Source organism: Staurois parvus, unplaced genomic scaffold (genome assembly GCF_062004578.1).
Source record: "Staurois parvus isolate SC_StPar_1 unplaced genomic scaffold, SC_StPar_1.0 ptg001005l, whole genome shotgun sequence".
Classification (NCBI taxonomy): Eukaryota; Metazoa; Chordata; class Amphibia; order Anura; family Ranidae; genus Staurois; species Staurois parvus.
In genome coordinates, this window is record NW_028318801.1 from 755001 (window position 1) to 777460 (window position 22460).

Here is a 22460-nt window from a genome sequence, read left to right on the forward strand (position 1 = left end):
GTTTGGAGGAGGGGGGATTATGGTGTGGGGTTGTTTTTCAGGGGTTGAGCTTGGCCCCCTAGTTCCAGTGAAGGGAACTCTTAAGGCATCAGCATACCAAGACATGCTCCCAACTTTGTGGGAAGAGTTTGGGGATGGCCCCTTCCTGTTCCAACATGACTGCCCACCAGTGCACAAAGCAAGGCCCATAAAGACATGGATGAGCGAGTTTGGGGCGGAGGAACTTGACTGGCCTGCACAGAGTCCTGACCTCAACCCCATAGAACACCTTTGGAATGAATTAGAGCGGAGACTGCGAGCCAGGCCTCCTCCCCCGACATCAGTGCCTGACCTGACAAATGTGCTTCTGGAAGAATGGTCCAACCTTCCCATAGACACCCTCCTAAACCTTGTAGACGGCCTTCCCAGAAGAGTTGAAGCTCTTATAGCTGCAAAGGGCGGGGCCAACTCAATATTGAACCCTACGGACTAAGACTGGATTGCCAGTAAAGTTCATGTGCGTCTAAAGGCAGGCGGCCAATACGTTTTTGCATTATAGTGTATGTGAGAACACTCAGGCTAAAGGGGTGTGGCTGTTACCTAACTCCGCTAGCACAGAGCACTGCAGTGTGAGGGCAGGAAACAGCATTATCACTGAGATAAAGAGCTATTTAAAGGCATTTGTAAGCATCTCGTACAGGATTATGACACGGTAAAAGATGTGAGACCTCAGTTGGACATTTAAATATCACTTCTTTTGTCTTTTAGGCATTGTATCACTACATTTCTTTTTTGTATGCAATTTACCTTCAGGTGTTCATTGGCCACTCCGAGCCGGTACAACAAGTGGACTTCTCTCCTGACCAACAAACTGTCATCTCTGCAGGAGATGCCATATTTATCTGGGATTTTGAGGCGGCTCCAGATCCTGACGCCCCAGATATTTGGTATGTTTTAATTAATCTTTTCATTGTTTTAATCCCCATCTGATCAATTAGTGTAAATCCACTAAATACATTCCCGGTGCATCAAAGCAAAAGGTGTGCACAGTTTGTTGTCTTTACAAAGCAGCTTCAGCCTAAGGGTTCATGTATACGGGGTGTTTGGAAAACTCTTCTGAACGATGGAAACTGACTGCTGGAAAATGTAGGTTAAAAAATGGCAGTTTAGCCGCATTTGCATACCGTGTTTATGTGCGTTTGCGTTTTAGAAGCGTTTTTAAAAGATAACCTCAGGAGACCTTCCCAAATGCCCAGAATGGACTGAAAAATAATAAATTAACTATTTCAGACATTTTGAGAGGAATAGAGAGAGCAGAAGCAGAGAGAGCAGTATGTGTTGAGATGACCTGTCTTTTCTGGTTGTATTCCCTATGGATCCCATCATGAGCATAATGCTGCACGTTCTGCCATTTTTTCCTTCACGCGAAACCTGTAACTGACTGCGCTCGTGTTCCGGGTCCATTTGAATACATGGAAAACGCTTTGCATGCATTTCTGATGATGAAAAAAGGCTCCGGACAGCATCTGGACATGGAACAGTTAAAAAACACTTCTAAACGCAAACGCTTATAAACAAGGTTAACCGCATTTACAAGCATTTGGCATTTGAAACGCTGATAAAATCTACTCCTGAACGCAAGTTTGGTGCATTCAAAAAAACGACTGTGAACTCAACTGCCTGTAAACAACGATGTGTACACGGACACATAGGGAAAGATTAGGGAGAGTTCAGGGGCTGCTGAAAAAAAGCGCAGAAAAGCTCCTGAATGTCAGTTTATCAGCTGCAGTGTACATGAGCCCGAAGTAATAAAGCCTGTCCATGCCATCATGTTGCAGAGGAGAATACTTGCTCTCTGTGTGGAAGCAGTAGTTACTCTGCAGAGGTCTGATATAGTTTGAACTAGAAGTAGAGCTCTCCAATCAGTAGGAAGCAAAGGTCTGATTCAGCAGGGGGGGGGGGGTGTTGGACCTCTATGAGGAGACCACTGCTACCACAGAGCCAGGGTCCTTCTCTACATCATTCTGTCAGGGGAAGGTGTTTCTACTCAGGCTGTGGCTGCTATATAAAGAGCAACTGTGAGACTTTGTACTCCTTTTTGCCTTGATGCCACTGGACCATATTTGGCTGATCTATCAATCATAGGTTATATAAAGGAGGGAATAGCTGACACACACTAAGACTTTTTTTTTACTGTATAACTTCTTCCTGTAGCCCAGTGTTTCTCAATTCCAGTCCTCATGGACCCCCAACAGGTCATGTTTTCAGGATTTCCATTATTTTGCACAGGTGATTTGATCAGTTTCACTGCCTTAGTAATTACCACAGCTGTTTCATCTGAGGGAAATCCTGAAAACATGACCTGTTGGGAGTCCATGAGGACTGGAGTTGAGAAACACTGCTGTAGCCCTATACCAGTGTTTCTCAGTTTTTGTTTTTTTTTTCAGTCAAGACACCCTTTAAAATGATGGACAGTCCTGAGGCGCCCTTTAAAATTGTGCACAGTCCCGAGGCGCCCTTTAAAATTATGGACAGTCCCGAGGCGCCCTTTAAAATTATGGACAGTCCCGAGGCGCCCTTTAAAATTATGGACGGTCCCGAGGCGCCCTTTAAAATTATGGACGGTCCCGAGGCACCCTTTAAATTATGGACGGTCCCGAGGCGCCCTTTAAAATTATGGACAGTCCCAGGGCACCCTTTTAAATTATGGACAGTCCCGGGGCGCCCTTTAAAATTATGGACAGTCCCGGGGCGCCCTTTAAAATTATGGACAGTCCCAGGGCACCCTTTTAAAATTATGGACAGTCCCGAGGCGCCCTTTTTAAAATTATGGACAGTCCCGAGGCGCCCTTTTTAAAATTATGGACAGTCCCGAGGCGCCCTTTTTAAAATTATGGACAGTCCCGAGGCGCCCTTTTTAAAATTATGGACAGTCCCGAGGCACCCTTTAAAATTATGGACAGTCCCGAGGCGCCCTTTAAAATTATGGACAGTCCCGAGGCACCCTTTAAAATTATGGACAGTCCCGAGGCGCCCTTTAAAATGATGGACAGTCCCGAGGCGCCCTTTAAAATGATGGACAGTCTCGAGGCACCCTTTTAAAATGATGGACAGTCTCGAGGTGCCCTTTTAAATTATGGACAGTCCCGGGGCGCCCTTTAAAATTATGGACAGTCCCGAGGCGCCCTTTAAAATGATGGACAGTCCCGAGGCGCCCTTTAAAATGATGGACAGTCCCGAGGCGCCCTTTAAAATGATGGACAGTCCCGAGGCGCCCTTTAAAATGATGGACAGTCCCGAGGCACCCTTTAAAATGATGGACAGTCCCGAGGCGCCCTTTAAAATGATGGACAGTCCCGAGGCACCCTTTAAAATGATGGACAGTCTCGAGGCACCCTTTAAAATTATGGACAGTCTCGAGGCACCCTTTTAAAATGATGGACAGTCTCGAGGCACCCTTTTAAAATGATGGATAGTCTCGAGGCACCCTTTAAATTATGGACAGTCCCGAGGCGCCCTTTTAAATTATGGACAGTCCCAGGGCACCCTTTTAAATTATGGACAGTCCCGGGGCGCCCTTTAAAATTATGGACAGTCCCGGGGCGCCCTTTAAAATTATGGACAGTCCCAGGGCACCCTTTAAAATTATGGACAGTCCCGGGGCGCCCTTTAAAATTATGGACAGTCCCGAGGCGCCCTTTTTAAAATTATGGACAGTCCCGAGGCGCCCTTTTTAAAATTATGGACAGTCCCGAGGCGCCCTTTAAAATTATGGACAGTCCCGAGGCACCCTTTAAAATTATGGACAGTCCCGAGGCGCCCTTTAAAATTATGGACAGTCCCGAGGCGCCCTTTAAAATGATGGACAGTCTCGAGGCACCCTTTTAAAATGATGGACAGTCTCGAGGTGCCCTTTTAAATTATGGACAGTCCCGGGGCGCCCTTTAAAATGATGGACAGTCCCGAGGCGCCCTTTAAAATGATGGACAGTCCCGAGGCACCCTTTAAAATGATGGACAGTCCCGAGGCACCCTTTAAAGTTCTGGACAATCTCGAGGCACCCTTTAAAATGATGGACAGTCCCGAGGCGCCCTTTAAAATGATGGACAGTCTTGAGGCGCCCCATTCTAAAATGTGAAAAACTATTCTAATAGTTTTATATAACGCAGCAACAACCATACATGTAGGACACCCAACATTAGAGGTGGTTTATTCTTCCAAAGCAAATACACTTTTGCACACTGGTACTGACTAGTATTCCCATGTTTCTCTTCCACCTCGGTTTTTCTCCATCACGGAGCTAATGTGACCCCAGCACTGATAGAGAGGGGCAGGGGAGGGTCAAACTAGGATGCTGTGCAGGCAGCTGACATCCTCCTTGTCAACTGATGATATCATTGGTTGTCAGGATGCCGGTCGCTAGACGGTCCTAATGGTGCACAATGAAAACCTGTGGCTAGGTGTAACTAAAAGGCGGGCTTGTTCCACCCGCTGGTTTGTATACAAGTTTTGGGCAATTTTTAGACATTTTGCCAAGGCACCCCTGAAGAAACCTCAAGGCACCCTGGTTGAGAAAGGTTGCCCTATACCCTTGTGATCTCAGGTGACCCTCTTGCTAATCAGGCCTCTATAAGTCTACGTTCCTCAAACTGAAATGTCAGAATTATTTGACCTCTTTACTGTATCTTTTTGTGTTTCTTGGTTTTGCTCTTATTGTGGATATCTATTAGACTCCTTTTACATAACCGTATGGATAATGCCACAAATATGTCGTCTTGTCCTCAGCTCTGCTCCATGTCTGCCTTCCATCCGTTGGTCAGCCCCAGCTTGTGATCTACCCAGCACTCTCCATTCCAGCTCCGGTTAGTGGACTGTAGATTAGGACATGTGTGGTTAGTGATGCTTTTGCTGATCGGAAATAAACCTCTTTGTGGAATTCCAGATTTGACAGAGCAGAGAAGAGACTCCACTTACATTTCCAGCGGGATGCCACGTGGTAGTGCACCTCGGCCCTGTATTTCCTCGCCTCCTCGTCTGGACATCAGCCCGGTGCAACGAGTGGAGACTGCAGGTCAGCTGATCTATAATTTCTCTCAAAGAGGACCTGTCACTTTGTTAAAAATGTTCTCATGTTATCTTACTAATTGGCAAGTTTGAAAAAAGTTGTGAAATATTACTTGCCAGAAATGGATTATTTTCAGGCCGGCCTACTTTGTTCAGTAGAAATAGGTGGCCAAATCTTGGTTCAGGGTCCAGCATCTGGTCTTCACTGTATAACATCTACGCTGCATGCCTTTTGTTTAGTCTGCTTTCTATGGTTTCTGAGGCCTTCTATGAAAGTCACCTTCTCTCTACTGCAAACCTTAAAACCATATTAATTTTGGGTTCTTAAAGTAGAACTATAAAGAAAAACTTTTTTTTTTTTTGTAATTTTTGGATGGAGTATGGAAGGGTTCTAACCCCTATCAGATTATTTTTTGCAGTCTGTCTCCCATTGGTGAGATTTACCTTCACTTACTGTCCCATTGTCACAACAGCAAGTAAGAGATAATCCTTGCAAATTAAAGTGGAACTTCACTCCCTCAATTAACATTGACTACATTTTTGAATCCTTATGCTGCCAGCATTAGTAAATAGGAAAGTGTTTCCTATTTACTTGTTTTAAATTACATTTTTTTTTTTTTTTTTTTTTTTACATTTCTTCAGTTACTTCCTTGTTTCCATGTCTAGACAAATGATGTCATACATCCCAGGCGTCTTCAGGAGGGGGGTTCACAGCTAAGCACACCCTTCTACATGATTGCCTGAGTTAAGGGCAGATGGATTCTGAGAAATAATTGCTACAAGAATCATCTGCCCTTACTCAAGATTACCACAGCCAGAGATGCTAGAGGGTGTTTTTCTAAGTGATTTCTCAGCAAAATAAAGACATGGAGACATGGAAGTGTTTGCTTTGTATATTAAAAATGAATAAATAGCGCCTTGGTTTGTGGTTCTTGGATACAGTTTAGTTCCGCTTTAGGGGAATTCCTTGGGTACCCCCAGGTCACCAGAACTAGTGTCCCCATTGGAAAATTTCCCCTTTTCTGGAGACAACCCAAAATTTGAGGCTTTCTTTACGTTCACTTTTGATGATAATAGAGGGCAAATAGAGAGGGTGAATCTCCCTAACGGAGGCACAGACTGTTGAAATCCATCTCCACTATATTCAAAACTAAAAAAAAAATGTTTTGCCTGTAGTAATAAATTAAGGCTAGCTTTGTCTGTCTGATCTTGGAAGGCGCCATCTGAACATGGAATGAACCATTGCTTACAAATGTGTGTAACTTACTGCTTGCCCCCATAAGCCTTTTTGGTTTTGTTTTGGTTTTTTTAAGGAGACCGAATACATGAACAGAATATTAAGTGATAAAATGAATAAAAACTTAAAATATGTTTACAAAAGGGTTTTATTTTTTTTTTTTTTAGTCCTGACTATAGTAGACAAATGTAAAATATATACAAATCAATATGCATTTCTTTTAAGCAACTGGTTATTCTCTCTACTTCTGCAAAACAGTCATGTAGTGCAGGGGTGGAGTGGAGAAAACTTGTTGGGTAGGAGGAACAACGCAAGAAAATTAACAGATGTGTGTAGGAAAAATATCCTTACATGGACACTATGGGCCCCATCTAATGACAGTCCAGCCTTCCCTGAATAAATTGATTTTTAAAAATGTCAGGCTCGCTTTATTCTCCGTGAGCGAAAAGGCTTGAACCACCCTTTTGCAGATTCATCACTATATGTCTTTTTTTTTTTTTTCTTCTTCTTTTTTTTTTTTTTTTTTTTTTTTTTTTTTTTTTTTTTTTTTTTTAGGCCTCCTTTCAGAATCAGAAGATGGAGATGTGGAGCTTGGCAAAGTACTGCATGAAGAATCAAAAGTAGAAGAGGTTGAGATCCAGGATCCAAAGGGAAGTGATGGACAATCTTCACTGATCATCATAGAGAGCCAGCCTAGCTGCACCAAGCTCCCCAGGACTGCCGGGGGCATTGCAGAAGGTTAAGTAGACTGCACATTTCCCTTCTTGGGGTTTTAAAGCCAAGTTCACCTTTTGACAAAATAAATGCACATTTTAAAATTTTTTTTTTTTGCAGGTTTAAAAAAAAAAAAAGCATTTTATTTATTTTTCCTTAGCAGCCTGCAAAGCCCTGCACCCACAATCGTCAGATTGCGGGTGCAGTGCCAACCGCCTACAGACTCTGTCAGCTGTTTTCCCATATGAGCAGACAGTTGCTGAAGTCTAGGAAGAACCGATGAACTATGGGAACGCTCACCAGTGCCCTCGCAGTTCATTGAGAACGACAAGCTGTCTATTGCAATGGTAGCTGTAGGTCATTCATTCACAGGAAACTGAATGAATGACGTGGCCGTGTGGGTGGAGCCTGCATGGCCACGCTGCTGTTGAATTGCGGGTGTGGAGAGAAGGAGATTAGGAGATCGGGGGATGCTGGCAGCTGATTTTTGGAAACATGTTCCAACCTAAATATGGGTGTAACATGTTACCAAAGGTGAAGTTATCCTTTAATAAGGTTCTCCAGTCTCTCTTTGACTGAACTGTAGAGCTAAAGAACATAAGCCAGATATAACTTTATTACTGTTTGATGCAACAGCACCCAGCCTGGGGGTTAGAATGTAATTTAAATGTTTATAGCTTAGAGCTTAAACATGTTTGTGAAGTCCACTTTTATATAAGTACACTAAAAATCCAAATAATTTTCAGTGGTTCACGAAGACCTTTTTTACCTCCTCGGCGGTATGATTCTTTCCAATTTTTTGTGCTGAAAGCGGTACATTTTTTTGCATGGAAATATGTAGTTTTTTATTGTAGGCTGTAATTTTTAGGAATAACTCACTGAAATCTGTCCGAACAAGAGTCTAGTAAACATCCCGGGTATGATAAAACTTGAAACACAAAATCATAAATTATAATTTAATAAATAATCATAAAAAATAATAATAAATTTAATTCAATAATATAATCAAACCAAAAACACTGAAATTTGAAATACAGAGGCAAATTCGCACATCGCTGAGCAAAGTCGCAAAATCATTTTCAGTGTCTGATAATGAATTTCCCCCATGAATCATTATCACTCAATTCTGCAAGTGGTTCTGATTTACTATCGCTGTTCTAAACCGCTTTTGACGTAAAGGGACGCTTTTTGGACACCATGGACTTTTCTAAGTTTCCAGGCAGAAAGAACAGTCAAAATGCAGGCAGGGCGCCGGACAAAGCAGTAGGGACAAAATTTATGTGAAATGCATTGAAACAGCAATGACAGCAAAAATGACATTTTTAAAAAATTTCAAATTTCCCGCCGGTTCCGGCGCCCGTACGTCCCGACATCACAGGGACTGGAACACGGAAGCCGGATGCCGGCATCGGCCGGAGGAGATGGCCGGGGACGCTGCAGGGGACACATCGCGGGAGCGAAGGACAAGGTAAGTGCTGCAGGGACCCCCTGAGCAACGCCGCATGGTAAGCCCGAGTGTAGCTCGGGGTTACCGCTTTTGGTACTCAAATTTTACCCCGAGCTACACTCGGGAATACCGCTAAGGAGGTTAAGGCTTGGATTTTAGAAGAGAAAACGTGCTGGACTTTTTACAGCTCATGTACACGGGGCGTTTGGAAAACTCTTCTGACCGCTGGAAACTGATTGCTAGAAAACGTAGGTTAAAAAATGCAAGTTTATGCGCGTTTGCGTTTGGAAGCGTTTTAAAAGATAACCTCAGGAGACCTTCCCAAATGCCCAGAATGCACTGAAAAACAGTAAAAAATGAACTATTTCAGACATTTTGAGAGGAATAGAGAGAGCAGAAGCAGAGAGAGCAGTATGTGTGGAGATGACCTGTCTTTTCTGGTTGTATTCACTATGGATCCCATCATGAGCATAATGCGGCGCGTTCTACCATTGTTTCCTTTATGCAAAACCTGGAACTGACTGCGCTGGTGTACCGGGCCCATTTGAATACATAGAAAATACTTTGCATGCATTTCCGATGATGAAAAAAGGCTCCGGACAGCATCTGGATATGAACCTGTCAAAAACTGCATCTAAACGCAAATGCTTGTAAACGCGGTTAACCGCATTTACAAGCATTTGGCGTTTGAAAACGCTGGTAAAATCTACTCCTGAATGCAATTTTGGTGCGTTAAAAAAAAACGACTGTAAACTCAACTGCCTGTAAACGACTGTAAATGACGATGTGTACATGGACACATAGGAAAACATAAAGGAGAGTTCAGGGGCAGCTGAAAAAAACGCTCAACAGCTCCTGAACGTCAGTTTAGCAGCTGCAGTGTACATGAGCCCTAATAGTGATCCCTAAGAGGAGTTTCAAGGGTCTGTGGCTGTAGTAGAACACCTTACATAAAGTGAACCTGTGCTTTGCCCATGCAGGGTAAGTTACAGGTACCTGTTTTTATAATGCTGGTTCAGTCAGCTTTCCTCTCTTTTATTAAAACTTTGCTCTGGTCAGCCAGAAGGCAAAGTAACATAGCAGACCGCTGAGTTCCCTTTATATTGAATGTGGAGGTGGAGAAGTATTCTGCCATGTGTAAGCTCCTGGTCCCCACTTAGAGGGCTTCCTATCTTCTAGGCATGCACCAAAATTCCGGTGGCCAAAATGTTTCGGCCGAAAACACCCCTTTCGGCCGAAATGAAAAAAAGCACCGATACAGGTACAAAAAAAACCCTGCCCTTCAAAGCCGCCTGCCCCCCGCCGCCGCCCGGCTGCCGCTCGGTAGTTCAGTCTTACCTGAGAAACCATTGATCCCGGCGCTGGGCTTAGAGGTGAGTGAAGGAAAGATGGCCACCACACTTCTCTATGCCCTTGGAGGACCGGAGCAATGTCACTTCCGGTTCCGGACATTTTTATTTTTAAAGCACTAGATCAATGCTTTTTTTGATCTAATGCTGTACATTGCAGAGGAGAGATGTGGGGTCTTATTGACCCAATATCTCTCTGTAAAGAGGACCTGTCACTAATTATGTCTATCACAAGGGATGCATGCATTTCTTGTGATAAGAATAAAAGTGATTACAATTTTTTTAAAAGGAACAGTGCAAAAACGAAAAAAAAAACATTAAATACATTTAAAAAAAAAAGTTTAAAGTGCCCCCTCCCCCCCCGTGTTCGCACGTAGTGGTGAATGTAAACATAGGCCACTCCCACATATGTAAACAGTATTCAAACCACACACGTGAAGTATTGCCATGAACGTCTGAGCAAGAGCAATAATTCTCACACCAGACCTCTTCTGGAACTTTACACATTTTTAAAGCCTCACCCATGGAGATATTTAAGTACCGCAGTTTCATGCCATTCCAAGAGTGTGCGCAATTTTAAAGCGTGATTTGTTGGGTATCTATTTACTCACCATAACATCCTCTTACATATTTTACAAAACAATTGGGATATATATGTGTGTGTGTGTGTGTGTATATGTATATGTGTATATATATATATATATATATATATATATATATATATATATATATATATATATATATATACAGTCGGGTCCATAAATATTGGGACATCGACACAATTCTAACATTTTTGGCTCTATACACCACCACAATGAATTTGAAAAGAAACGAACAAGATGTACTTTAACTGCAGACTGTCAGCTTTAATTTGAGGGTATTTACATCCAAATCAGGTGAACGGTATAGGAATTACAACAGTTTGCATATGTGCCTCCCACTTGTTAAGGTCCCAGAAGTAATGGGACAGAATAATAATCATAAATCAAACTTTCACTTTTTAATACTTGGTTGCAAATCCTTTGCAGTCAATTACAGCCTGAAGTCTGGAACACATAGACATCACCAGACGCTGGGTTTCATCCCTGGTGATGCTCTGCCAGGCCTCTACTGCAACTGTCTTCAGTTCCTGCTTGTTCTTGGGGCATTTTCCCTTCAGTTTTGTCTTCAGCAAGTGAAATGCTCAATCGGATTCAGGTCAGGTGATTGACTTGGCCATTGCATAACATTCCACTTCTTTCCCTAAAAAAACTCTTTGGTTGCTTTTGCAGTCTGCTTTGGGTCATTGTCCATCTGCACTGTGAAGCGTCCAATGAGTTCTGAAGCATTTGGCTGAATATGAGCAGATAATATTCCCGAAACACTTCAGAATTCATCCGGCTGCTTTTGTCAGCAGTCACATCATCAATAAATACAAGAGAAGCAGTTCCATTGGCAGCCATACATGCCCACGCCATGACACTACCACCACCATGCTTCACTGATGAGGTGGTATGCTTAGGATCATGAGCAGTTCCTTTCCTTCTCCATACTCTTCTCTTCCCATCACTCTGGTACAAGTTGATCTCGGTCTCATCTGTCCATAGGATGTTGTTCCAGAACTGTGAAGGCTTTTTTAGATGTCGTTTGGCAAACTCTAATCTGGCCTTCCTGTTTTTGAGGCTCACCAATGGTTTCCATCTTGTGATGAACCCTCTGTATTCACTCTGGTGAAGTCTTCTCTTGATTGGTGACTTTGACATACATACACCTACCTCCTGGAGAGTGTTCTTGATCTGTCCAACTGTTGTGAAGGGTGTTTTCTTCACCAGGGAAAGAATTCTTCGCTCATCCACCACAGTTGTCTTCCGTGGTCTTCCGGGTCTTTTGGTGTTGTTGAGCTCACCGGTGCGTTCCTTCTTTTTAAGAATGTTCCAAACAGTTGTTTTGGCCACGCCTAATGTTTTTGCTATTTCTCTGATGGGTTTGTTTTGTTTTTTCAGCCTAATGATGGCTTCACTGATAGTGACAGCTCTTTGGATCTCATCTTGAGAGTTGACAGCAACAGATTCCAAATGCAAATAGCACACTTGAAATGAACTCTGGACCTTTTATCTGCTCATTGTAATTGGGATAATGAGGGAATAACACACACCTGGCCATGGAACAACTGAGAAGCCAATTGTCCCATTACTTTTGGTCCCTTAACAAGTGGGAGGCACATATGCAAACTGTTGTAATTTCTACACCGTTCACCTGATTTGGATGTAAATACCCTCAAATTAAAGCTGACAGTCTTCAGTTAAAGCACATCTTGTTTGTTTCATTTCAAATCCATTGTGGTGGTGTATAGAGCCAAAAATGTCAGAATTGTGTTGATGTCCCAATATTTATGGACCTGACTGTGTGTGTATATATGTGTATATATATATATATATATATATATATATATATATATATATATATATATATATATATAATTTTTATTTTTTTTTATCTAAGTATTTTTTCCCAAAAAATATATATTCGTTTTTAAAAACTGCGCATTTCAGTTTTCAGCCAAGTGCATTTTGAATTTTCGGTACCAGAATTTTCATTTCGGTGCACCACTACTATCTTCTCTTTCTCTGCCATGGGTGAATAGACTAGAGGGGCTGATGGTGAAGGGAAGTAAAGTGTAAGCAGCAGCATGGGCTGACATACAAGTGTGCTTTGCACAGGTAAACTTGAGGCCTTATTCACACACAAAGGAATAAAATAGATTGCTATTGTAACAAACAAGACATCGAAAACATTTGCAGAAGGACATTTCAGTTAACAAGTTTTCTTTTTGTTGTCAGATGTACGGCAGAACCTACCACGTCCAGATACCTACTCACATTTCAACCCTCGCTACAAGACCTCAAGCCTGGCCAAGGTAAAAAGCCACAGTGTGACGTTTCAGTCTGTCTAAACAAGGGCTTCTTAAAAAGAAAACTTTAGTATCTCAAGTGGCATACATGTGTTTTGTGCAGGGATTGAGTCATCCTCCAGCTGGCCAGGAGATGTTGGCCCTCAAAGCTGTCATTGGGTATAATGGAAATGGTAGAGGGAACATGGCTTGGAACCCTGATACAGGTACATCTTAATGTTTTCATTAGTTTTGTCAATAAATTGTTCTATCCTTTTAACCACTAATGGATCAGACAAGACGGATGTGTTCTGGAACCGAAAACTCTGAGATAGAAGTCACATACAGGTATCACATTGATGGCCACTAGATGGCAGCACAGTGTAGCACAGCTACAATACCTGTAAATTAATTGGTTTACATGAAAGTTATAGCATATATATACTGGAATTTTTTTTTTTTTTAACTAGTAATGGCAGCAATCAGTGATCCTAAGCAGTGTTGTCAGCCCTGCCTGACTTTTGCAGTCTGTGCGGAAGCAGTGGTCTGTCTTCTAGAGGTCCAACACTTCTTCTGAGTCATATCTTTGCAATCCCCATGCAAAGCCCATGCTCCCTGCTGATTGCAGAGCTATATAGGTCTGATTAAGAAGAGGTTGCATAAGACCTCTACAGAGAAACCGCTGCCTCCCCCAGAGAGAGCAAGGGTCCTCTGCAGCTGTTGAGAGGGATCAGGATTTTCCACTTTTTTGTTTTGATATACCTGAAATATACAATATTTGCCTGATTTTAGCTGAAGGCTCAGTTGGGGTTTATGCATATCCTTACCACACTATAGCCGAATGACGGTTACAGCGCAGTTGTTCAGTTCTGGGAGGGCATCATATGACGTCCTCCCAGAACGCGCCCCTAGCGGCGTGCACCCGGTAATCTCCATGATTGCTGTGTCCTACGGACACAGCTGATCACATGATGAAGTAAAAGGCCAATCACAGCAGCCTTTTACCATGTGATCAGTTGTGTCCAATGACACAGCAGATCACCGGGTAAATGCAGTTGACGGTTATCGGTAGCACTTTCCTCACGCTGTCACAGGGTGAGGAAAGTACTGCTGATAACCAGCAGCTGTCACAGAGCAGTAGTGCTGCCCATCAGTGCCATCCATCGGTGCTGCCGAGCAGTTGCACCGATCAGTGCCTCCTCATCAGTGTAGCCTATCTGTGCCCATAAATGCTGCCTATCTGTGCCACCTCCTCAGTGTAGCCTATCTGTGCCACCTCATCAGTGCTGCCTATCAGTGCAGCCTCATCAACGCACATCAGTGAAGCAGACAAATTACCTGTTTGCAAAATGTTATAATGGAAACAAACTTTTTTTTTTTTTTAGATTTTTTTTTTTGTTGTTGTTTATAGTGCAAAAAATAAAACACCCAGTGGTGATTAAATACCACCAAAGAAAGCTCTATTTGTGTGAAAAAACATTATAAAAATAATAAAAATTTTATAAGGGTGCAATGTTGCATGACCAGTCAATTCTTCAAAGTGCGACAGCGCTGATAGCTGAAAATTGGCCTGGGCAGGAAGGGGGTATAAGTGCCCAGTAGGAACCTTCTTTTTGACTTCTGGTCCTTTCAGGCTTCTTCGCATACACGTGCGGTTGCATAGTGGTGGTGGAGGATCTTCATTCAGGATCACAGCGCCATTGGTTGGGACATCCAGAGGAGATCTCTACTTTGGCCCTAACTCATGATGCTCTGGTGAGTGTATTGTCAGGACTTCCTCCATGTTCATTTGGTTCTACTACAGTGGAGTCGTTTTCCCCCATTCACTTCTATGTTTTATCGCCTTTTGTTTTGCCATCTAATCACTGTAACACGCAGTCCTTTTTCCATCTATCTCTAGGTTCTGGCCTCCTCCTCTGGCTCTGGAGATGGCTCTTCTCTGTGCCAGATAAGAATCTGGAACACACAGGATGGCGCATGTACTAAAATTCTGCAGTGCCATAGCACTGAGGTCCAGGCTATGAACTTCTCCCGAGATGACAGATTGCTAATCACTGTTGGTCAGTATCCTTTCTTTACATTGTTAAATCGCAGACAATCCCATAATGCATAGCTCCAGGTGTGCAATGGCATCTCTCCACCTCTAGGAGATGTACAGGTCTATCCTTGCCAGCCAATATATGCCAGAAAAATAATGCACCACACTCCAATATCCTCCACGCATTTATTTAAAAATAATTTGTTCTCCTTTCTGAGCTTCTCCCGTTTACGCGTTTCGTCCTCCTATTGAGCTCTGGCAGAGCGAGGCACACAGTCTGAATGCTGAGCTGGAGTAGAGATGGGTAAGGAACAATGCAGAAAGCTTATGCTAGGCAGGCAGCACATGTTTGATTGCTCACATTGTATTCATAGCCAAAAGACTACGGGGAGGGAGGAGGGAGAGGACAACTTCTGCTTCCGATCGCCTAGGTCAGGGGTGGGCAACTGATGGCCCTCCAGTTGTTGTAGAACTACAAGTCCCATGAGGCATTGCAAGATTGACAGTTACAAGCATGACTCCCAAAGGCAGAGGCATGATGGGACTTGTAGTTCACCAACAGCTGAAGGGCTACAGTTGCCCACCCCTGGCCTAGGAACTTCCCCTTTTGGGAGGAGCTCCGCTTTAATTACTTGCTATCTACCTGCTTTTTGGTAGAATGGTTGTTTTATTGCAGTATTAACTCTTTACTAACATCTGAACATAGCATTACTGAGCCATTCCATCATTTTTGTTGTCCATCAGGTGATTTTAGAGATGGAAAGCTTGCTTTGTGGAGCACCAGGACCTATGAGCTGTTGGCCAGCAGTCAGATATGCCAGCCTGTGCATGCTGTCATCTTTAATCCAGCACATGCTAACAGCTTCTCCTGTGTGGGCACTGGAGCTGTGAGTTTCTGGCGAATAGAGGAGCAGGGACTGTCCACTCAGATGAAGGTGGGTGATTTTAGTACTACAGGTCATCCCCGGCTATCCTTATATACCCCCCCCCCCTTCCCCACCAGGCCATTTTTTGCAATACGGCGCTGCGTTACATTAAGTGACAATTGCGCGGTCATGCAAAGCTGCACCCAAATTAAATTTGTCATTTTTTTTTCCCCACAAATACAGTTGCAAGAAAAAGTATGTGAACCCCTTGGGATTATGTGGAGTTTTGCATGAATTGGGCATAAAATGTGCTCTGAACCTCATCTAAGTAACAACAATAGAAGAACACAGTCTGCTGAACATAATACTACACAAACATTAGATGTTGCCATGGTTTAATTGCACATAACATGTAAACATTCACAGTGCAGGGAGGAAAAAGTATGTGAGGCCCTAGCTAAATGACTAGCATTTTATGCCCAATTCATGCAAAACTCCATGTAATCCCAAGGGGTTCACATACTTTTTCTTGCAACTGTAGAGCTTTCTTTCGATGGTATTTGATCACCTCAGCTTTGTTTTTTGAGCTATAAGCAAAAAGACTGACAATTTTGAAAAAAAATAATTATAACATTTTGCTATTAAACATGTCCAGTAAGAAAATTAAAAAAATCAAATTTTATCATAAATTTAGACCAAAATGTATTCTGCAACATGTCTTTTGATTAAATAAAAATCCCAATACGTGTAAATTAACTGGTTTACGTGAAAGTTATAGCGTCTACAAATAGTGGGAAATATACTGGAATATATATATATTAGTAATGGCAGCAATCAGCGACTTGTAGCGGGACTGCGGTGGGCTTTCTGACACTGTGGGGGAACTGACATCCCAATGACCCTAATACAGTGATCAGTGCTAATACAAAGCACTGACACTGTACTAATGACACTGGGCAGGAAGGGGTTAATATCTGGGGCGATCAAAGGGTTAACTGTGCTGTTGTGGTTTACTATTTAAACATGCTGCTTTGTATTGCTCTGCTGTGCAGAGCAATACAAAGCAGCATGTCTGTGCTGACAGGGGAGAGATCGGAGTTGTTTACACACAGGTCTCTCCCGTCACTGTTCGACGGCAATCGCTGGGTGCCAGCGGGGAATCTCCGGCTGGGACCCGGTGATCGACATCTGTAGCCGCCAATATATATAAGTGATTTTGCGCAGCCCTGCCACCCTGTAGCGGTAGTTCTACTATAGGCTGGTGGGGAAGCAGTTAAACTGCTCTCCATTTGGTAGGTAATTGGTAAGAGGACATTTTGTGGTGTCTGGTCTTTAGGCTGAACTTTTAAGGGTTAACATGGAGTGAATATAAAGAGCCAGTCCAGTCCTCTTTGTTTAAAGGCAAATATTGCTGACCTCTCCTTTTTAGGGTCTCTTTCAAGACACTTTTTTGACAAAGGTCCTCGTTCTTTTCTAAACTCTATCTTAAAGCTGAATCGAGCTTTCCCTGCAGTCCTGCACAGTTGTACAGGGTCCTCTCCTGTTACGACAGCGTCCAGGTTTCAGGACTCTTGTGTACAGCTGTTTGTTTGCATTGCATAGAGAAGCACAGAGACCCAGTGATGTTGCTCTGACAAAATATAGGCAGATTAAACTTCAGCTTTCAGTACTTTCTCTGACTGAGTGGATCAAGAGTTTTGGAGGAACTCCAAAACTAGATCAGCAATGGTGCCCCTATCTCTGTCAGCGCTAGTTTCCATTGAAAATGCCAGTTTTAAGTATACATTATCTGGGGGTGGGTTTCTCCCTGTGAAGTGTGTGCAGCTGCATGTGTTAGAACTTGCCCCCATTAGCCGCAATGTCAGCATGCAGAATTTTCTAAACACCATCCACCAAAACGCTGATGTCTGTACTGTATCATTGCAAACAAAAGTACGAACATTCCATACCCTTTAGGTGCAGTTTTTATTTGCAGTATACAAGTGACCGCTAGCTTTCTGTCCACTCCTTTCTGACTATCCCCCCCTGTGTTCCCTCAGGTGTACAGAGCTCCAGTGCCAGATGAGGTTGGCACGGCAGAGTTGACCTCCCTGGCCTATAACCCGACCTCCTTGCTCTATGCCGGCTGCAGCACAGGGCAGGTATGTGTGTGGGATGCTCAGAGTCACCGCTGCTTCATGACATGGGAAGCGGACCAGGGAGAGATCGGTGAGTGTCAGCCATTCTGCACACCTATGCTGACTGATCAGGTATTTTTCTGCTGCTCTGTGTAATGCTCTGTTTTTCCACTAGGTGTCGTGCTGTGCAGGGGAAACAGGCTGGTGACCGGCAGTAACACCCGCCGGCTCAGACTCTGGTCAGTGGCCGTGGTTCAGGAGCTGAGAGAAAAGGGATCTGAAGCCAGGTAGAAATGATAAATACCTATTTTCCTCTACTCTGCTGCCCCTCATAACTAATATGGAGAGCCCTGGCAACTGTAGATGTACATAACCGTTAAAGAGATCCTGACACCAACCTAAAAAGTTGTAAAAAAGTAAAAGCACATGAAAATAAAGTGTATTAAAGCTGAATCCCAGGAATTAAACTCCTTCCTTTAAAAATGAAGGCATATTATGAGTTAAGTCCACTGAGGGGCATGACATCTCCTGGACTTGGCATGACATCTCCTGGACTTGGCATGACATCTCCTGGACTTGGCATGACATCTCCTGGACTTGGCATGACATCTCCTGGACTTGGCATGACATCTCCTGGACTTGGCATGACATCTCCTGGACTTGGCATGACATCTCCTGGACTTGGCATGATATCTCCTGGACTTGGCATGACATCTCCTGGACTTGGCATGACATCTCCTGGACTTGGCATGACATCTCCTGGACTTGGCATGACATCTCCTGGACTTGGCATGACATCTCCTGGACTTGGCATGATATCTCCTGGACTTGGCATGACATCTCCTGGACTTGGCATGACATCTCCTGGACTTGGCATGACATCTCCTGGACTTGGCATGACATCTCCTGGACTTGGCATGACATCTCCTGGACTTGGCATGACATCTCCTGGACTTGGCATGATATCTCCGGGACTTGGCATGAAATCTCCTGGACTTAGCTCTATTATTTATATTTGCCAGCTTTATAGTACTCCTGGAAGATAGCTATTGCTGTTAGTCCAGGAGAGTGACGTTGATCCATCTTAACTCTGCATCTTGAACAGGAGAGTCGCTACAGGTGCTATGTCCACCCCTCCCCTCCTCCTGCCCAATCACAGAAGACTTCTGTGAATGGGCAGCAGAGGGGGGAGGGGCGGACATAACTGCTCAGTGTGTTTCTCTCGTTTCAGATTCTGGAGTGTCTCTCCAGCAGAGCAATAAACCTGTCAAATGTAAATAATAGAGGCAAGTCCAGGAGGTGTCATGCACCTAGCTGGGCTTAAAGTGGTTGTAAACACCTAGATTGTAAGCTCCAAGGAGCAGTAATAAAGGCTCAAGGCTTTTTACCTTCATGCATTGTATGCATGAAGCTTAAAAAAAACTGTCTGTGTGTATCAGCCCCCCTTTAGCACTTACCTTAGCCCCATCCCGATCCAGTGATGTCCACGAGAGCCTCGATTTTCCAGGGACTCTTACTGCTGATTGTGTCTAATGCCATTGGCTCCTGCTGCTGTCAATCACAGCCAGTGAGCCAATCAGGAGAGGGAGCAGGGCCGAGCCTCGGCTCTGCATGTGAATGGACACGCAGAGACGCGGCTCAGCAGCACGCCTGCTCAGGTGTCCCCACAGCAAGCTGCTTACTATGGGGGCAGCTGATGGGAGGGAGGAGCCAGGAATGCCAGTGGGGGGACCCGAAAAGAGGATCCAGGCTGCTCTGTGCAAAACCATTACACAGAGCAGGTAAGTTATAGACATGTTTGTTATTTTAAAAGAAAAAAAACAAGACTTTAGTATCAATTTAACTTATAGTGTGCTTTCACTTTTTACAAAGTGGCTGAATTCCTGGAAGTCAGATTTAAATGCTTACTTGCAGCATTTTCTATTCCACAAGTGATTTCTATTCACTTGCAATGTGTCTTTAAACGTGCTAGAAAATTTGACTATTCCGTAAAGAGTCAGTTTTCTAGCACATTGGGCTCTGAGGAAGAGGTTGTGTCCTCGAAACACGTTAGCCAGTTGGTCATCCAGGGTTCCATCGTATGGACTCGGATGTTGTTTGGATCATACATCTTGTTCAGTTTGACATGCCTGTGTTATTATGTCCATTGTGAGCATGATACCTATTTTTGTTTCTTTAATAAATTATTTTAAATGATAATTCACTAGGTCGGTGCGCCCTTTTTCTGTTTCTCCATTTGTTTCTAGCACATGCCACCTTACACATCATAGCCCTCTCCTCTCTTGGGAGTGTCTTTATCACTGCCTGTTCTAGTCCAGCTCCTTCACCCTCTACAATAACCTTTTATGTAGCTGCTGGGGAAGGTGTAAAGGCTAATGTTCTAGAGTGTCACCTGAATGACAGCAGGAAGTCTGATGGGGCTGCTGACATCATATCCACTCAGCAGCAGTCTCGGGGCTTTTGGATTTCCATACATGGGGGGCTTTTACAGGGAAATAATATGCCTAAAATATGTTGAAAGGAAAGAAGGATCATTGTGAAAATGAATGGCACGGTGAAAGAGTCTCTTTTTTAAAAGTGGTTGTGAGGGTAAAATTTTTTTTTCTGTCTTTATTTATTTCAGGTACTTATATAGCGCTGTCAATTTACGCAGCGCTTTACATATAAATATTGTACGTTTACATCAGTCCCCGCCCCCAAGGGGCGTACAGTCTAAGGTCCCTAACTCACATTCATATATACATATACTAGGGACAATTTAGATATGATGCAGTTTAACCTACCAGCATGTCTTTGGAGTGTGGAAGGAAACCGGAGTACCCGGAGGAAACCCACGCAGGCACAGGGAGAACATGCAAACTCCAGGCAGGTGGTGCTGTGGTTGGGATTTGAACCAAGGACCCGAGTACTGCCAGGCAGATGTGCTAACCATTAGCCACTGTTCTGCCCATTCTTTAATGCATTCTCTGCATTAAGGTAAAAATCCTTTTTACATGCAGCTCCCTTGCAGCCCCTCTTAAATACTTCCTGAGCCCGATCTTGATCCAGCGCTGTGCATGTCTGCATCAGCTCTTCTTCTTTCTCTCCATTCACACAGGCTTGGCTGAGAGCCGTGGGAGCCATTGGCTCACAGTGCTGTCAGTCAAAACCTGTGAGCGGGGCCAAGCTAAGTTGTGTCCTCAATAGAAGCAAACAACCCGGTTTGGGATCAAGCTCACACAAGTGCCCCCATAGTAAGCGGCATCCTGTGGTGGGCACTTGGCAGGGAGGGAGGAGCCAAGAGTGCTGGTGGGGGACCTCAGGAGAAGAGGACCAAAACCATTACACAGAGCAGGTAAGAATGAAATGTGCATTTTAATTTAAAAAAAAAAAAAAAAAACACTTAAAGTTCTACAATCACTTCATTAGTACAGGGGCAGTGTGGTCAGAGCTGTTTGCAGCACTGATGTCCTGGGTAGAGTTTCCCCTAGGGCACTGTACTGAGCTGTGTATATTCTCTCACGTTTGGCTTTTTTCCTGCTACTCTAGCATTCTCCCACATATACAGACAGAAATGTTTTATGTCCCTTGTATGAGAAACTTTGAATCAAGGCCGGGCAGTAAACTCGTCTATATCTCTTTTTAGTTCTTCTTCTGTCCTGATGGAACAAGAGATGACATTAGATGGCGCTATTGTCAGTGCAGCTTTTGATGATGCCTTGGAAATGGGCATTGTGGGCACAACGGCTGGTACATTATGGTACATCAGCTGGGTAGAGAATACCAGCATCCGTCTGATCAGCGGTCACAGAAACAAGGTACCGTGGCAGAGAATCCTCCGAAGGGATGGATTAATAAAGTACTCTCCTTATTTCCTGTGTTAAGTTGTCATTGTTGTTCAGGTGACGGATCTGGCGGTAGCACCGGGAGAGGCTCACTGTGCCACATGCGGGGAGGATGGCAGCGTGCGTGTCTGGTCCCTACACAGCTTCGAGCTTCTTCTTCAGTTCCAAGTACTTAATCAGGTAATGACAGAGGTACCAACTTCCCCTATTCTTTTCATGATGGATACCTGCTGTAGGTTTGTAGCCATCATGGTTTTTGTAAAGCTGATTATCATAGGAGGGATATTACAGAAAACCTGCTTAGCCACTTTAAAACAGAAATTCAAAAGAAAAAGCCCTGTTTTAAGATCTGGTGCTACGTATTGATTTTTCACTCCATAAGACTCACCTGACCATAAGACGCACCATATCATTTTTTTCACACAAATAGAGCTTTCTTTTGGTGGTATTTGATGATCACTGTTGTTGTTGTTGTTTTTTTGGTTTTTTTTTTTGTTTTTTTTGTTTTTTTTAGCTTTTGCAATATAAACAAAAAAAAGACTCAGAGTTTTGAAAAAAAAAACACATTTTCTACTTTCCACTAGAAAACATATTGATTAGTTTGCATGAAAGTTTTAATGTATACAATATATGATATGTGTATATATACTGGAATTTTTTATTATTTTTTTATTTTTTGTAATGGTGGAGATCAGCGATTTTTATAACAGGACTGCAATAGTGTGGCAGGCAATCTGACACTAACTGCCACTGACATCTCCAGTGACACTAATACAGTGATCAATGCTAAAAATATACACTGTCACTGTACTAATGACACTGGCTGGGAAGAGGTTAACATCTATGGTGATCAAGGTATTAAATATGTGCCTAACAATGTTTAGTGCAGGGGTAGGCAACCTGTGGCTCTCTAGCTGTTGTGGAACTATATTTCCCATGAGGCATTACAAAGATTA

General features: G+C 43.4%; 1 protein-coding gene across 1 annotated transcript in view; it reads left to right on the forward strand.

Moving 5' to 3' along the window:
- WDR90 (WD repeat domain 90) overlaps window positions 1–22460 on the forward strand; it is a 68558-nt gene that overhangs the window by 36026 nt on the left and 10072 nt on the right. Inside the window, exons 25-37 of the mRNA XM_089657501.1 lie at window positions 793–926; window positions 4765–4841; window positions 4922–5050; window positions 6836–7018; window positions 12610–12686; window positions 12784–12886; window positions 14293–14414; window positions 14560–14719; window positions 15442–15632; window positions 17603–17771; window positions 17856–17967; window positions 21306–21477; window positions 21562–21684. Coding sequence (XP_089513627.1) covers window positions 793–926; window positions 4765–4841; window positions 4922–5050; window positions 6836–7018; window positions 12610–12686; window positions 12784–12886; window positions 14293–14414; window positions 14560–14719; window positions 15442–15632; window positions 17603–17771; window positions 17856–17967; window positions 21306–21477; window positions 21562–21684 — 1752 coding nt within the window. The remainder of the gene's footprint in view (window positions 1–792; window positions 927–4764; window positions 4842–4921; window positions 5051–6835; window positions 7019–12609; window positions 12687–12783; window positions 12887–14292; window positions 14415–14559; window positions 14720–15441; window positions 15633–17602; window positions 17772–17855; window positions 17968–21305; window positions 21478–21561; window positions 21685–22460) is intronic.